We start from the raw sequence: 16,824 nt of genomic DNA on the forward strand, positions 1-16,824 counted from the left end.
ACCTTGAACCTGCATAGCTTTTACAGGTCTGTTTATACATATTGTTACGAGCTAGGGGATCGGATAGAAAATGCCGTAGATTTCTTCAAGGGTTTATTTCTTAAAAAATCAATGAGGAATTTATGGGCACAAATTAATTGCAGTGATGCACTAATTGCACGCAAAAACACAGTCACTAATTTCTTCACTTATGCACACTTCACACACTTATATATCCCTGGGAATAATTCCAAACAATATTCGAGAACTCTCTAGGCGGGTTTGCTACTGAGTAGCGATTGCACAATTCTAGAACGTCCGCACTCTTTGTCTCTTTCGCACGTTGCTCCGTCCTTGTCGTACGGCGTTCTAGAGTGCTAAGTCTAGTTTCGAGAAAGTTCTGATCTTCTCTCTCTCTCTCTCGTATTATTTCGTCCTTGTCTCACACCTAGAAAGTTTGGTCTAGAATATTCCTACATCAAAGGGGTATACCTAGGCCTGAAATCGAGTCTCCTCAAAACTGCACCACTCTACTACACATGTTCTGAAACCGACTGAAAAAAGGTTTCAGCTTCCTGAAAACTAGGGTAACATTATGGAAATTACAATTTTCTAATATGTGATTGACCCTCTAATGAAACGGTCAAAAATCATATTACAGCCTGTTGAAAAGTTCTCTAACTAGTGGAAAAATCTAGAAACATTGCAGTCGACCCGTCTTCGTAACAATATTATTATTTATATTTTTTCTTTGGATTTCATTTCGTTTAACTTTAGTTAAAGTTGCATGTTATTTTTAGTTTTTAGTTTTGTTAATTAATGATGCACTTCTTGTACTCTACCCTCTGTAGGTGTATCTTTTTTATTGATCCAAATTAGGGTTGCCTGGAAGAAATCTCTTGTTAGCAATAAGGCCACCTGTTGCCTAATAACTTATGTAACCTACTTTGAACCCTTTGACACTTTGTAATCGATTTTCCTTTACTTTTTTTTGTTTTTATGAAAAATTATATTTCATTTTTCTTGCACTAATGTATCAGTGTTCCGAGCGTTAGCAAGAAAAGAAGGATTTTTATTTATACACATGAGAGACAGTGTTTCATTGTTGTGTTTCATTCGACTAATAATAACTCTTTTGTCGTGTTCTTTACTGAAGTTTGTCGTGTTGGTGTTGCGTATCATGCTTCATTCTGCAGGTCTTATTTGATTGTCTTCGGGAATCCTTGACGTCCGTGGATGGACTGCAAGGACCTTATGATAATAATATAAGTAATCTTCAAACAATTATGGCTGATATTTTTAAAAAAGATCTTCTATATTGGCTAGCATTTGAAAGCATAGCATCACTGGCAATGTGAGTGTCTTAACATCAGATGAACCTCCTGCCCGTTTGTTTCGTTCAATAAGAAACACATATGCATCAGCTAAAAAGAAATTAATTAATAGTTTGTTCATTTAGAATCGCTTAAAACTTAACGATAGCTTTCATTGAAGCGATTGAATTCTTTTACGTCACGATCTTGTGTTTAGGAAAAATACACTTTATGTCGTAGTGTCAAAGTCCATTTTCGTTTAGACTAGGAAGTAGGTCATCCTTCACCTATTTCAGGGCTGGTGGTTTTGTAACCCGGTGTCGTTTGCTGAAAATATCACTGCAGTATGCATTTGTATGGTACACACGAGGTTTTTAAGACGCGATAATATTTAATATTTTTACTGAGTGGTTGCGAAGACGGTTGGACATAATTGTTTTCGAAATAAGTATTAGGTCCTTACATATGAAATTGCCGTGTTGTATGGCAGAAATAAAAAGTGGATTTTTTAAATAGAATATATTTAATCAAAGTATGTACCTTATATATCTATGTACTTTTGCAATCATATAGGTAGTTGATAGACAGGAATCAACAAAATCTTTGACAGCCCCTTTTTTACCTTGCAAAAAGTTATCCAAATTTCGAAACAAATGATAGTCTGTTGGGGCAAGGTCTGTGAAATACGGTGGATGTTTTAGACATTCCAATTAAAGCTGCACTAATTTGGTAGCAGTCTGTTGTGCAGTGTGTGGACGGGCGTTGTCGTGAAGCAGCAGTGGCCTAGAGCGACATAATATTAAACATTGCTTATATCTAATGGTTTAAATGTTTTGAATTGTGTCTAGTAATTGTGAACGTTACGAACATTCAATAATCTTTCTTTTTTATAATACGTGGTTCGATTTCCATTTTCGACGGCAAATTTTTATCTTATTTATGTAACAGTTTCTTTATGCCTGCATTTAATCTATATTATAGATCGCGGTTTGTATTACGTAATTTCAAAATAACTATTATATTTAATATTTTCTATTATTTAAATAGAAACTCTCAATTAAGATTGTGTTTGAAAGGAGAATAAAATTAAATTTGTAATTTATCATCTATAAGACATTAGAACATTGAACATTGGACATTGAACGGACACTATTAGATCAAAGGCGCTGAAGATCAGAGGTTTATCTGGATCCCCCAGGCCTGGAGTGACCCTTGAGTGCCTTTCGAGAAGCCTGTTGTTATTTAGCTTTTGAAGCATGGTTCACAAAATTCCTTACGTAATTTTGCTAACATTGCAATGCAATACATCAACAAAACAAAAACTAGGTTAACTTAAAACACATGGTTTAAAAGGCAATATTTATTGTAAGATTACGCTTATCTAACCAAGCTTGCCAGGATCATTTAGCGATCAACCGCTATTAAAAAGTACAGATTTCTTAATGCTAGTTACTGATTATCATTTTGTACCTGACAAAAGGTGTCGATAGAGGATAAGTCACAGATGTTTACCATTAACATTGCACAGCCGTGATTCGAACGCACGACCATTGGGTTGAGAGGCGAAAGCAGCTAACACTGCTCAGTCCAATTATTCCCGACAAAAAATGAGTGACGCAACAACGGTTTTAGGTCTGGGCCTCAGATTTCTGTATCTGTTTCATGATCATTTTCTCATCTAAAAGGCTAAAAGGCCAGTAGATGGTCTGTGGCTGACACACGCCGTCTACTTTTTGGGTCTAAGGCAAGCCTGTTTCCTCACGATGTTTTCATTCACGGTTCAAGCGTATGTTAAATATAGAGCCGGGGATCGAACCTAAAACCAGCTTAATAATATAAGAAATAGAATTTAATGAACACACTTTTCTGGTCACGGTGACCATGCACGCTGTAAAGCACGCAAAACATCGGGAAAAAAATTAAAATTACGTAAAAAAATTATTACGTATAAATACATAGCTTCAAACCATTATAAAAGTGTTTACTTTAAAAGTCAGTTATAAAAGTGTTTACTTTAAAAGTGTAAAAGTTATGTTAAAGACAGTAAAAATATAATTTTTTAAATTATAACTTTTACTGATATTATGACTGCACTATTCCACATAGAAATTAAGAAAAGATTGCTCAAATGTGAACGTAAAGCGAAATTTTGTAACGTGCGCATAATTAATTGTTCGAAAACTACTCTTTACGTGTGCACGTCGAGAAATCGTAAGTCTTGAGATCTGTCGCTCGTAGTTTTACCGTTTATATTCGGAACCTTCATAGTATTTAGTTAGTTCTGTTTAGTGAAATGGTTGTGTTTTAATACTAAAAATGTTGGCATTTGGTTTTCAGGTGGTTAATAACAATAGAAAAACGAATTCGGATGGATGGCGAGAAGGTAAGAATTTAATTATTATACAGTTGGAATATGCTATTATAGTATACGAATTATTATAATTAATTACAAAAGTAATTTATATTCATTCCTTTAAAAAAATTTTTTTCCTATTTTTCGAAATGTCTGAGCCAATTTTGTTCTATTCTGTATTGGACTCCCGGAAATCACAATTATTTTTATCTCCTTCAACAGTCCATTATTAAATACAGTAAAATGTCAGAGTTACGATCTATTCTTTTTCCGGCTCCAATTATCTTTCACAGCTCCGCTAATTACTTTTAAACGAAATTATATAATCATTTTTATAATATTACAATACATCGCCAATCTTTATAATTTATTAGTTTAGTTTTTTTACCAGAAATAAATTATTGCCAACAATAAAATATACAGTATTTACAATATTATACATAGAAATAATAATAATTAAAAATTTACATATTGAAACAACTTTAAAAAGTTTGGTCCCTGTGGCAGTGTACCTTTAATGCTGGCAGCATTTTCTCGCTGTTCTGCGATTCTTGCTCGTTGAGCGAGGAAATCACCAGTTCTGGGATCCGCCCATGGACACTCTTAGTGCCAGAGTCGTGACTGCCCATAACGACCGCACATAAATTACATAATTTAATTTAACTGTCCAGCACTCATGGTTAGCATTGTCTTTTGTTAAAATAGCTTTTACACATTAAGAAAAACACTTTTTGAACGGATTAAAGCTATGTTTTATTATTAAAAACTTATAATTATCAGCTGTGATACTTTTGACATTTAACACCTTTTGTCTTCAGTCACCATGATCACGCACGCTGAAAAGCACGCGAAACGTCGGAAAAAAATTAAAATTTAGAATTATGTAAAAGTACTTATAAGTTTTTAATAATAATACATAGCTTTAATCCGTTCAAAAAGTGTTTTTCTTAATCATGGTTAGCGTGAAACCTTTCTGGCCATATTTTAATTTATAGTTATTTAGTAAAAATGTCTTATTGAAAGTAGATGCCTACTTTAAAACACATGTATTAACACTATCAGGTGCAGGTTCGGCAGTATCCAGTGACTCCGGTGTGTGGACAGGCTGTGAGGAAGGGGAATTGTCTCCCCGATCACGCCGCAGACCGCGCAACTTGGAGATGGTGATGCGGGGATCGCATAACTTCCACCTCAGAGAGCTTCAAGTTGCCGATTTGGATATTATGGGTAATTAAGATCAAATATTTTATCAAAAGGAATATTTTAAATGTAAATTATGAAAATATACTATTAACAGTCAGTTATAAACATTTGGAAACATTCTGTTTATTTTCGCTCGCATTGCTTGAGTTCAAAGGAGTTGTTCGGACTATCTACAGCTGAGTTTCAGCATCGGACGTCAAGGCAGAATACAAAATTCCACTCGTAGTACCTCGACGTCCGTCGTTCTACAACTGAGCGTTGTTAAAGGCAGTTTTTGAAACCAGCTGCCCACTGAAGTATTACTGAACTGATTCGAGTTAGGGTCCTTCGAAAGCCTTTGAAACGCACTCGCGAGCATTACATTGATAGTGTCCATGGGCGGCGGATATCAACATCAGATAAGCCTCCTGCACGTATGTTCTATAAAAAATAATCCTGTCTCAGGACAAGAAAAGCATCCAAATATAACTTAAAAAACCTTTTTTTTAAAGGCCTTTTTTAACGAATCATATGCAAACACTTATATAAAACACAATTGCATCTGCAACAATTACAAGTGTGCACAACATTTATCGGAAACATTACAATTGTGAAAGGGAAAAGGAAAAATTAAATGACTAAATAATACGAATAATAAATCAAATATACAATTTAAAATATTTAACTTTATACATTTGTTTTCATTTTCTATGAATTATTTATTATTAATACTGTGTGTGGTAAGGCAATTGTAGTATTACCCTCCAGATCAAATATTTATGACTGATCTACCTTACTCAATACATAAGTGTACTCAGTAAAAACACCTGCTTTTTGGTTATCAACATATTTGTTTAAAATTCCAGATGACGCAGTTGTCACTGGGCACGCAGTAATTCCCCTACCGAAACTACCCAGTTCCTTCACAGAAACTCCAGAAGTAGAGAGTGTCCCTTACATCCCATCCCCACCATCCCCACCAGCCCCCAAACCCACTCCAGTTAAAGAGCCCCAGAGCTCTCCCATGTCCACACTAGATAGATATAGAACAAGAACTAGGCCTTCCAGAATCCAGATGGACTCCAAGAATGAGGAGAAGTTTGTCTTGGACAGAACACAGCCTGAAGTGTTAAACAAGCAGGTTAGTTGAATTACCCCGTGAAGTGTTTCCCTCAGCAACTCTTCAGACTTCAATAACAAATACAATTTTAGTTCAAAATAACTAATTAATTACACAAACATTGTCCTTTTCTGAAAATGTAAAACTCATTGCTTTTAACATTTCTCAATAAAACATAAATATCCTCATGAGACCAAAAATTACTTTTCAACTTTATATACATGTATCACTTTAATTTAAAAGTAATTGATGTAAAATTTATTTATTAACAATTTGTTGCTATACAATTAAAGAAGACATATATACAATTAATACATTAACTTAAAAATGACTAAGAAACAATACAAACATTGTTCTAATCTTAATTTTTTTTATATTTAACAACTCGTCTATTATATTTTATTTGAACATTTCATTTTTCTTACAGAAAAAATACTCATGAGACCAAAAATTACTTTTAGACTTTATATACATGAATCACTTTAAATTAAAAGTAATTGATGTAAAATTTATTTATTAACAATTTTTTGCTATACAATTAATACATAAACTTAAAAATAACTAAGAAACAATACAAACATTGTCCTCTTCTTAATTTTTTAATATTTGACGACCGTCTAATATATTTTTGTGGAGATTTCATTCTTCTGACAGAAAAATCCTTATAACCAAAAATTACTTTTCGACTTTATATACATGAATCACTTTAATTTCAAAGTAATTGATGTACAATTTATAAATTAACAATTTATTTATATACACTTCGTTACCTAGTACAAAAAAATACATATAAAAAGGAGGTTACATAAATTATTAGGCAACGGGCGCTATCGCTAACAATATATTTATTCCAGGCAACTCTAATTTGGAAAAACAAAGATTTTTTTTCAATTAAAAAATAAGCGTTTAAGCGCAATTACATTATCCGTAATATAATAAATTAATTTTGTTTCAAATCATTAAGGTTCATAAATAAATTTCATGACAACTTCTTAAGTCTCAGATTTTTGTATCTGTACCGTGATCATTTATATTAGGCATGTAGGTATGCCTGAAAGAGATAGCTTGTTAGCGAAAAGACCGCCCGTTGTATATCTAATAATATATGTTGTTTGTTTTTACAATCTTTTGTCATTCTAATAAGCAAGTAGGTGATCTGTACGTCTGTGCTTCACTACCGTCGACTTTTGGTCTAAGGCTTGCCCGGTTTACACTAGAAGTTTTCGTTCACCATACAAGCGAATGATAAATGCACACATAGTGATAAAGTCGTGGTGCACGGCCGGGAACGAATCTACAACAAATAAAACTAGTACAAATAAGGCAGGTATAATACTTGTTTCCAGACATCATTCACTAAGCAATCAAGCGGTGTGGAGTCACCAACAGTAGATTCTTCCAAAGAGTCGAGTCCATCATGCAAGAGCGAAGAGAGTCACTTCGGCAACAGCAGCGCATGGCAGAGCCACGCCACTGGTGAAGCCATGGCTAATAGGTAATTTGAAAGTTGTATTGGTTACCATGGTTTCCATTCCTGTATATCGTAACCATTGCCTGACTGTAACCTACATTATAAAGGCTATTTTCACTATAGGAAAAATTAACACTATAAAACAAACTTGTGTGTGTGAACTTATGTACACGTGTTAGAAGTTATACTTTGGCGTATCAAGATAAAAATCTTTTTAAATTTTTTATCTTTCGCCTTTTGTAGAAAAGACTATATTAAGAATAGAAAAAAAGTATTTAATACATTGAAAGTTTTATGATAACGTATTATCGAGTTAAATATCACAAAAATATTTCTACATAATTGAAGATTGATTTTTTTTATTTTACCATGCAACGTATACATATTGATAGTTACTATTTTTTCCCGTCCATTGGTTGGAGTTCAGTAGTCATGTGGTTACAGAGGATTATGATAGCTAAAGTATACAAATATTCTTGAAGAAACACGGTATAAATATCGTACAAACACAGCATCAATAGTTGTCCCAAGTCATGTCGAGAATTAGGGTCATTATTGATTGACAGATTTAAATCTTCACGTAAGAAATTAATTCATAGCATTTTCTGTGTTGAAGTTAATATAAAAATCCTCACTTAAAATCAATAACTTATCCTCTCCTTTACCCATGTATGTTTCTCCGACCGTTGTGACGGTCGTTGTGTACGAAAATAATGACCGTTTTAAAAAAAAGGGTGTCGTTTTTTTGTGACGACGGACCGGTGTCGGTTTTTTGTGACGGTGTGCGCGCGCATCGTAAACATTTGCTGGATTGCATACGCTGCTGTGTATTTTTTTATATAACTGGTTGAAACCGTACAGAATACATCTTTACTTTTTCTTTACACCTTACTTCTACCTTTTAACATCTGCCCTGCATACAGCATAAGAAAATAAAAATTTCTGTACAAATCCCAGTAAATTAACAAAGAAAATATTTTTTAGATCTCAAGACGACGTTTCCCTTGCTCTCAGCGTGTCGAGTTGTGAAGATGATAAGTCCAAATTCGAGTTGAAGGAACCGAAGCTGGAACCGGAGCCAGAGGTGCCAAGGAAGACAATCGTCATCATGGATGAGCCCCCCCACCCGTTGCTCATGAAGTCGCTCACGTTAAGCCAACACGACGCACTGCGGACTTCTATGATGGGTGAGAATTCTGGAATTAAGAGTTCCTCAGTTTATAGCCTCAATATAGTTATTTCTAATTATCAATAGATAAAGACAACTTTTAGCCTAGTGGGTTCAGCGACAGTCATCCATGAGGTCGTAAGTTCGATCACCGACTGTGCACCAATTTCTGCCGATGTGCGCATTTAATATTCGCTCGTACGGTGAAGGAAAACATCGTGAGGAAACCGGCTTGCCATAGACCCAAAAAGTCTGATCATAAAAACAAATTACATTATTAGGGATGCAACGGGTGGCCTTTTCGCTAACAATCTCTTCCAGGAAACCCTAGTAAGGAAAAAACAAAAAAAATAAGTGAAACAATTATAATACTATAAAGCCTTCAGCTTCAGCGTGCATTCTCATCTGAAGTTGTTTCCTCTTGGCTGTCCAATGGACTGCTCTGTTCACGCATTTAAGACTCTCCTACGGGGACAACATCGTTAGGAAATCGTCCTTAGACCCAAGAAGTTAACAGCGTATGTCAGGCACAGATGGCTGAACGCCTAATGAATGAATGTTTTTGTCCAGGTTCAATGACAAGTTCAAACTACAGTACAACAAGCACCTGCACAAACCAAAGCAACCACAACACGTTGACACTCACCCTTGAAGAGGCCAAATTCGATATGTCCGCCTTAGAAGCCTCCACCCAAAGCCTCCTCGACGACGAGACGTCACCGGCCGATTCCCTGATCTCGTCCACCAGCACCAGTGACTCGAATAACGACCTGCAAGTCACAGAGGCTCCATCTATATCCAGCGCCTATCAAACGGCGAATACAAAGACGAAATCGGAACAAATTCTGGAAGACGATCTTGATGGTGTAGTTTTGACTGCTGTTAAGGAGTTGAGGTTATAATTTTTGACCATTTTATTATTTTTGAGTGACTAACACTGATATTATGATATATTAATTCTAATTTAAATAACTTTAAATAAACTACATTTGAACTACTTTTTGACGTGAAAGCGTTTTGTAGATCGTTGATCGCCCGTTGCACTTACGAAAAAGCACGACTTATTGTCACGTTAGGTAAAGTAAATTTATCAATTATATTTTAGATTTGATTTCTCTCCTTTTTATATTTACAAAATAATGATAATTCATTATAAATTATTTTATTTTATTGATAAAAGTATGCAATCACGTTAAACTATCGTCCATAAACCGACTTTACAGACAACCATTTAAGCGTCTGTTTCACAATGTATGGATATAGTACCAAATAGCTGTACATAATTGAAAGAAAACACCTTTTAACCGGATTGAAGCTATGTATTATTATTATAAACTTATAATTATTTACATAATTTTAAATTTAAAATTTTCCGACGTTTCGCGTGCTTAACAGCGTGCGTGGTCACGGTGACTGAAGACAAAAGGTGTTGAATGTCAAAGGTATCACAGCTGTAGAGAAAGTTGTGTTGTCTGTATTTATTTCCCCGGAGTTAATATAGACTAAATGATGACGGGTTTTTGCAGAATAAAAAACAATACTAAGCTATACATAAATTATTTGAAAAATAAAAGTTCCGAATAAGAAACTTTGCGTTTCATCGGGCTCATATTTTATGATGGACTGATGACAGTCGTAAAACGCAACAATAGTGTCTATCCTACCAATAACTAATAAATAGCTTTTTTGGAACTTATGTAGAACTTATTCTTACATTGTGAAATAGACCCTAAGTATACAACAATTTAATCTATACGTAGTTTAACTATTAAAGTATTTTCTCCTTAACCATAGAGAGAGAAAGAGAACGGGGTTTAAAGTTATTACTGTCGGAACGATATCAGAATAGTTTAAAGAGACATCTGTAAACTGTTTATTTATTCTTTTCTTTATTAAATAATTAGTCGTTACGCACGTATTTTACTTATAATTACTAAATATATATATACAATTCTCGTGTCACAACGTTCGTTCCCATACTCCTCTGAAACGGCTCAATCGATTTTTATGAAATTTTTAATGCATATTCAATAAGTCTGAGAATCGGCTATCTATATTTCGAACCCCTAAGTGATAAGGGGTTTTCCACCCAAAAAAAAAAAAATATCTTTTGGATATATTTTTTAAAATTATTTATGATACAACATATAAAAAAGCCTACAACCTTTTAACCACTCTACTATCAACTCCTATTTTTTATTTATTTATTATTAACACTTCGTTACACTACAATATAAAAAAAATAACTAAAAACATGTTTCCTGGATAATATACGGCTAAACAACGTTTGAAGCGTAATCTAGTAATTACTAAAATACTCTAATCTCTTAATCTCTTTCAATACTTGAAAGACCGGCAACGCACCTGTGAGCCTTATGGCAATGCGTCTATGGGCTTTTCATTTAACATCAGGTCTACTTTAACTTACCCGTTTGCCTCTTATTACATTTAAAAAAAGTAAAAAAATATTGTTATTACGTCATTATAGTTTCACTGTTTTAATATTACCATGAAGGTATTAAAAGTATATGTATTTTGTCAAGTAAGAATTTTATAAGGTCAAATAACCGCTATGCCGATCTTCTTTCAATACAGACATTTAGACGAATCAATGTATCTTAAGATGATATATCAACATTTTTAATGAACCTTCCAAGTATACATGTAACTTTGCCATTAAAGAGAATTTTCTCTAAAAGGTCTTTCTCTGATTTTTTTAGTGAAGGTAGTTCGTCGGATAGTAAGGACGAGACTCCCCCCTCCCCTGGAACCCCCACCCACGCGTCGGGATCTCTCTCCCTATCTGACGGCCGGGACTTCTTTGATGATGAGATCGCTGACCAACCTGGTCTGCTTTTTAGAAGTGAGTAACCCAAGGAGTCTGACAAAAAATGTGTGCGTGTACTAGTGTACACACGTAAGAAGTGAAACTTCTTTATGACCTTATTTTTCGAAAAATGATATGCAACTTTACAGAAATTGGTTAAATAAAGTAAAATTAGATTAAGTTTAAGAAAAGGATTTTATTATCATAGACATGAATACAAATAATACAATTATTTCATTTTACCTTATTACTACTAAGATTATTACAGAATTTCATTAATTGTATTAAATTTATTACTATCATTGTTATCGTTATTATATATTTTTGTTATTAATGGCTTCGAATCTCTTCGAATCAACCGTGGTAGGGAAAAGAAAACTATGGCGCGTAACAGAAAAACGTGACGGTAATTTTTTTACCAACGCCATTAAAGAAGTTTTTCTTCAAAATTTATTCATGAAACAGATGAAACATCTTTCGTCCCTTATCGAAATTTTATTTATTGTATAATTTTGATCAAGTATTATCTCGTGTAAATTTTCGAGAATTTTTTGGACAAACATGCTAAGTTTCAATAACATAAAATTATGCTTATATTATTATTTTATAAAGTTAAAGATGTTTAAAGTATTACTTTTTAAGTTTGTCATATATATATATTTTTCTAGAAAATAATTACGGCAGCCCGTCAGTCAAGAGATCGGATTCAGACGTTGGCAAACAATTAAGAAGATCCAGAGATCAAATAACATCAAGTCCTCTCACACGAAGAAGTCCAAAAGGTAATTAATGTCCATATATTTAAGCAACCCTTAATAAACAATTAGCCAGGGTGTACCCAAAGACAGGTGGAAACGCCCGGGCCGTGAGGCAGAGGATGAAAAGATCGATGACGGTATCAAAATATAGAAAATTGCGAAATGCCTTGAAGGAGGCTTTTACCGTCATGCGTATATTATTATTATTAAGGCTTTATTGTTGACACCCAGTGTAGTATATTTAAAAATCGTTTTAGTTACATAGCCTAACTTATTCTTATACATTAGATGTGCCGGTTTTGGTGATCAGCGTGTCTCTCTCTCTCTCTCTTCCAGCTGATTCCATTATTTTCTAATGTTAGCTTTTCCTGTCCAAGTTGTGTGTCCTGTTCTCTTTATATCGTCTTCTCGTTCGTTTCCTTGTTCCTCTCAATTCAGAGGGTCGATATAAATTATCTTATTTTCGATTGGGATTTGAGGGTTTGGACTGTTAATGTTTTAAAAAAAATTGAGTGTGGTTGACAACCTCCACGGTGTCCTCGGTGACTTGGTGAGGTGTGTTTGATCAAAAATCCTTTGGTCCTTTTTTTGTTTTTTGGTTTTGTCTTGATCTTCCGGTTATTCCTTATTATTTTATGTCCTATGTCCACGGTTACATAGTCCATATAAATAAAAATACAACATTTTATTTTATTATTTAATATCTTTTGTCGTAAGTGTTTGTATTTTTATGGAATAAAATATTAATATTATGCTTATATAATGTCTTTATTTTGTTATAGTAAATGGTATCCGTAACCCCAACGAGCGCACAGCATCCCTGGACACGTTGTCCAGCCTCGCATCCGACGATCTAATGATGGACAATGATCTTGCGCAATCCATCACAAGCCTCCAAAGTGTAGATGATTATATTGAGAGGTAAACTATTTTTCTCACTTAGATCTCCTTTAATTTCAAAATTATTATATAAAACAAGTAATTCCACAATTTTATCTTAAATTTTTCATTTAATTAAACTCTTTCTTTAATATTTATTGATTTAATTAAGTAAATGTTTTAACGATTACAAAAATAATATATATTTATCTAAGCCTATCGCTTGCATATATATCAAATGAAAGCTATTTGTTTATATTTGACGATTTAAAAATTAACTAAATTTATGTAGACTGAAAAGCAATAGTGTTTTGCTATTGTTACACTGTTTAAACATAATTACGAACAACACAGTAACATGACGAATGTCTAGAACGTAATAATGTATTACAACGCTTTAGCTTACCTCACAACTGGATCGGACCCCCCCCACCCCAAAGACCCTTTGGCAAATTTTATTTATTTATTTACACTTCGTTACACTACAATATAAAAAAAATGAACATAATTAAATCAAAAGGAGGGCAACTGGCGGCCTTATCGCTTACGAGCGATCTCTTCCAGGCAACCACTGTGAGTAAGGAAAAAATAAAAATGTATTGAATTACATAAGATAGGCAAGTAGTGCAAAAATACATGTTATACACATTTATTAAGATAAACTAAATAGGAACAAAAAAAAACAAACTAACCTAAAAAGATGATACATAAAAAATAGAAAGTAAAAAGACACATAAATCACGATAATTTAAGATCAGTCTCACGTCAGTTAGTAGTTAGTAAGAAAGTTAGGGATACGATGTGGACAGGTAATGTTTGTAAAGAAGAGATTTAAAGGAAGATAGAGAAGGAGCTAAGCGAATAGGGACGGAAAGTGAATTCCAAGGCCTCACTGCAGAGACTTTAAAGGAATCGAAGAATTATGTATACGATAATAAGGATATTACTACACACTGTTTAGATGTTGTATATATACTCTGTTTTAGGAAACATTTTGATAGCGCTATTTAGGTTATGACGTCATTTACCCATATACATTTCCCTAAAAAAATATAAACTTCACATTATTGGATCCAGCAATACTTTTGTAGGTTGGACAGTTCTCTTCGTAGCGGTCTTAACTCCTTAGACGAAAAGCAGCTGAGACAGGAGTTGTCATCTTCCAAGACCGCAATACGCCAGTGGAGCCAACTGCTGGAGAAAAATAACATCCTAGATCGACAGTTGGCAGCCATGGCCCAGGGGAAGTCCACAGAATCGCTCGTTGGCAGCACAAGCAGTCTCACTAATATAGGGTAAGTTTGCATGTTTGTTTTATTTATTTTTTATAGAAAAGGGGTCAAACTGGCTAATCTGATGTTAAGTGATACCGCCGCTCATGGACACTCAATGCCGGAGGGCTCGCGAGTGCGTTGCCGGCCTTTTAATAATTGGTACACTTTTATGTAGATAATATTATTATTAGTTATTTTTTATTACTACCTATCATCCGTAAAGAAATAGGTTAATAATAATAATAATTTATGTGCAATAAGATGATACAAAAATGTTATGGACGTACAATCTAAAGTTCGCATTTTAAGTCACATATGATGGCGTGCAAATTTGTCTTAAAAGCTAGAATAGAAGTAACAATTACATTATGAGTGCATTATAGTCAATTCTTACATTATTTTATCACTACATCATCACATTATTGAAATATATTATCAAATTTTCAATTTAATATTAATTGTAATGCTTCACGCAAATAATTATTTATAGATGTCTTTACCAAAATTAAGGCGATTTAAAAAAAACTAGTAAGAAGATCTTTACGAAGATACCTAAACCTTCCTCTGAAACCATCTTATCTACTGTAATCTGAATAAAAATGAATATTATATATTGCACCGAAATTTCTAGAACACTTAAAATAGTATCAAAAAATCCGAAAGTCCTCGGTTTTCGAATCTGTTAAAATTGGTTAAAAGTTTGAGATGAAGAGTGCATACGAATATTGTGCTCTATCTATCCTTCATAGTTTTAAATAGATATAAATTCTATATTATTAAAAATGTTACTCAGTTGTACAAGGAATAAAATCTTTGTTCATATCTGTCATTTTTACGATAATGTGAGTCAACAGATTGATAAAGCTACTTTATAGAAATCGTAATATACGATCGTTCATACAAGATAAATCCTAATATAGATAACCCAGGTGAAAATTAAAAAAAATATACTATATTATGGACTTATTAAGCTATACTGTTTCAACCTAAGCCGAAAATTACTTTATACTAATAACAATTCTTGGTGGCTTGTGTAATATTTACTATTATTTAGAATACGTATTTACAAAGGAGTGGAGGCCCCCTGGCCCCAAATTATTTTCCAAATAATATGAACAATTTTAATCAGTAGAGATTTCAATTCGGAATCGAAAAATCGGAATATATAACATTTTTTAAGTCTCTTTTGTGGAGGCCATGAGGCGTTGGTTGAAAATATCTTTAATTTTTTTTATATTGATTGATATATTTTTATTATTTATTTATTTATTTGCGGAGTATGAAGATCATAGTATGATGTTTCGATGTCGAAGTAAGACCGTAAATAAACCGTTTCATTAATATGGTGGTATGGGTTAATAAATCAGACGGAAGTTTAACATTTTCATGATTTCCTTTAAGGAATCGGCAATCTGAATTATGGGTCCCTTCCATCCAGATGACCATCCATCCACGGAAGAGCTGTTTCATACACTACGAATTAAATATCATCACCATTCTTTATGGTCCATTTGCTCCAATCGTCAAAGACCAGTCACTTTCCGTGTGACTTGATCCCTTCGTGTGGCCTTGTTCACTCTCCATCTTCTACCGCATTTAATACGGAGAGTGTTCAGAGGAGCTGTAGTTCGGAGAATTACCAGAAGCTGTGTATTTCCGAACCAATTCGACTAATGGTCCTTCAAGAAAAGCGTACTTAAAAGCCGGCAACGCAGTTGCGATCCCTCTGCCGATGTGTCTAATCTTCTACCGCATTTAATACGGAGAGTGTTCAGAGGAGCTGTAGTTCGGAGAATTACCAGAAGCTGTGTATTTCCGAACCAATTCGACTAATGGTCCTTCAAGAAAAGCGTACTTAAAAGCCGGCAACGCAGTTGCGATCCCTCTGCCAATGTGTCTATGTACGGCGGTATTACTTAACATGAGATGAGTGTTCTGCCCGTTTGCCTCAATACATTAAAAAAATGTTGTATATTTTCATGTGTATAGAAGTGATTGGATAAGAAATTGGTAAACATCATAATTAATAATGTACATAGTTATTTAGACAATGTACTGAGATAATTTGTTTACTAACACAACGATTGTTATTCAGAACAATGTCCACATTCTGCTTATAAGAAAGGAAATATTTTGGTACACAAAATACTTCAAGAAAATGTGACAATTGATTTGTGTAAAATTAATTTACAAAGATTAATGTAAGGATCTGTGTTAGATTATTATACTAAGAATTAACATTGACAGTACTTTATTATTTATTTATTATTAGGAGCAGTGTTGCCCTAGTGGCTTCAGCGTGCGACTCTCACCCTGAGGTCTAAGTTCGGTCCCCGGCTTTGCACCAATGGACTGTCTTTCTATGTGCGCATTTAACATTAGCTCGAACGGTGAAGGAAAACATCGTGTGGAAACCGGCTTGCCTTAGACCCAAAAAGTCGACGGTGTGTGTCAGGCACAGAAGGCTGATCACCTACTTGCCTATTCGATTAAGAATCAG

At 33.9% G+C, this 16,824-nt stretch overlaps 1 protein-coding gene across 13 annotated transcripts in view; it reads left to right on the forward strand.

Moving 5' to 3' along the window:
- Positions 1 to 16,824, forward strand: part of LOC123720678 — a 113,536-nt gene that overhangs the window by 64,759 nt on the left and 31,953 nt on the right. For 12 of the 13 annotated variants that reach the window (XM_045677423.1, XM_045656141.1, XM_045656057.1 and 9 more), the window contains 10 exons: positions 3,630 to 3,675; positions 4,708 to 4,872; positions 5,694 to 5,968; positions 7,294 to 7,442; positions 8,403 to 8,605; positions 9,157 to 9,481; positions 11,307 to 11,449; positions 12,082 to 12,195; positions 12,954 to 13,092; positions 14,142 to 14,345. In XM_045677423.1, the coding sequence (XP_045533379.1) occupies positions 3,630 to 3,675; positions 4,708 to 4,872; positions 5,694 to 5,968; positions 7,294 to 7,442; positions 8,403 to 8,605; positions 9,157 to 9,481; positions 11,307 to 11,449; positions 12,082 to 12,195; positions 12,954 to 13,092; positions 14,142 to 14,345 (1,763 nt within the window). The remainder of the gene's footprint in view (positions 1 to 3,629; positions 3,676 to 4,707; positions 4,873 to 5,693; positions 5,969 to 7,293; positions 7,443 to 8,402; positions 8,606 to 9,156; positions 9,482 to 11,306; positions 11,450 to 12,081; positions 12,196 to 12,953; positions 13,093 to 14,141; positions 14,346 to 16,824) is intronic. The other variant, XM_045655966.1, reaches the window with a different exon arrangement.

Source organism: Pieris brassicae, chromosome 1 (genome assembly GCF_905147105.1).
Source record: "Pieris brassicae chromosome 1, ilPieBrab1.1, whole genome shotgun sequence".
NCBI classification, from domain to species: Eukaryota; Metazoa; Arthropoda; class Insecta; order Lepidoptera; family Pieridae; genus Pieris; species Pieris brassicae.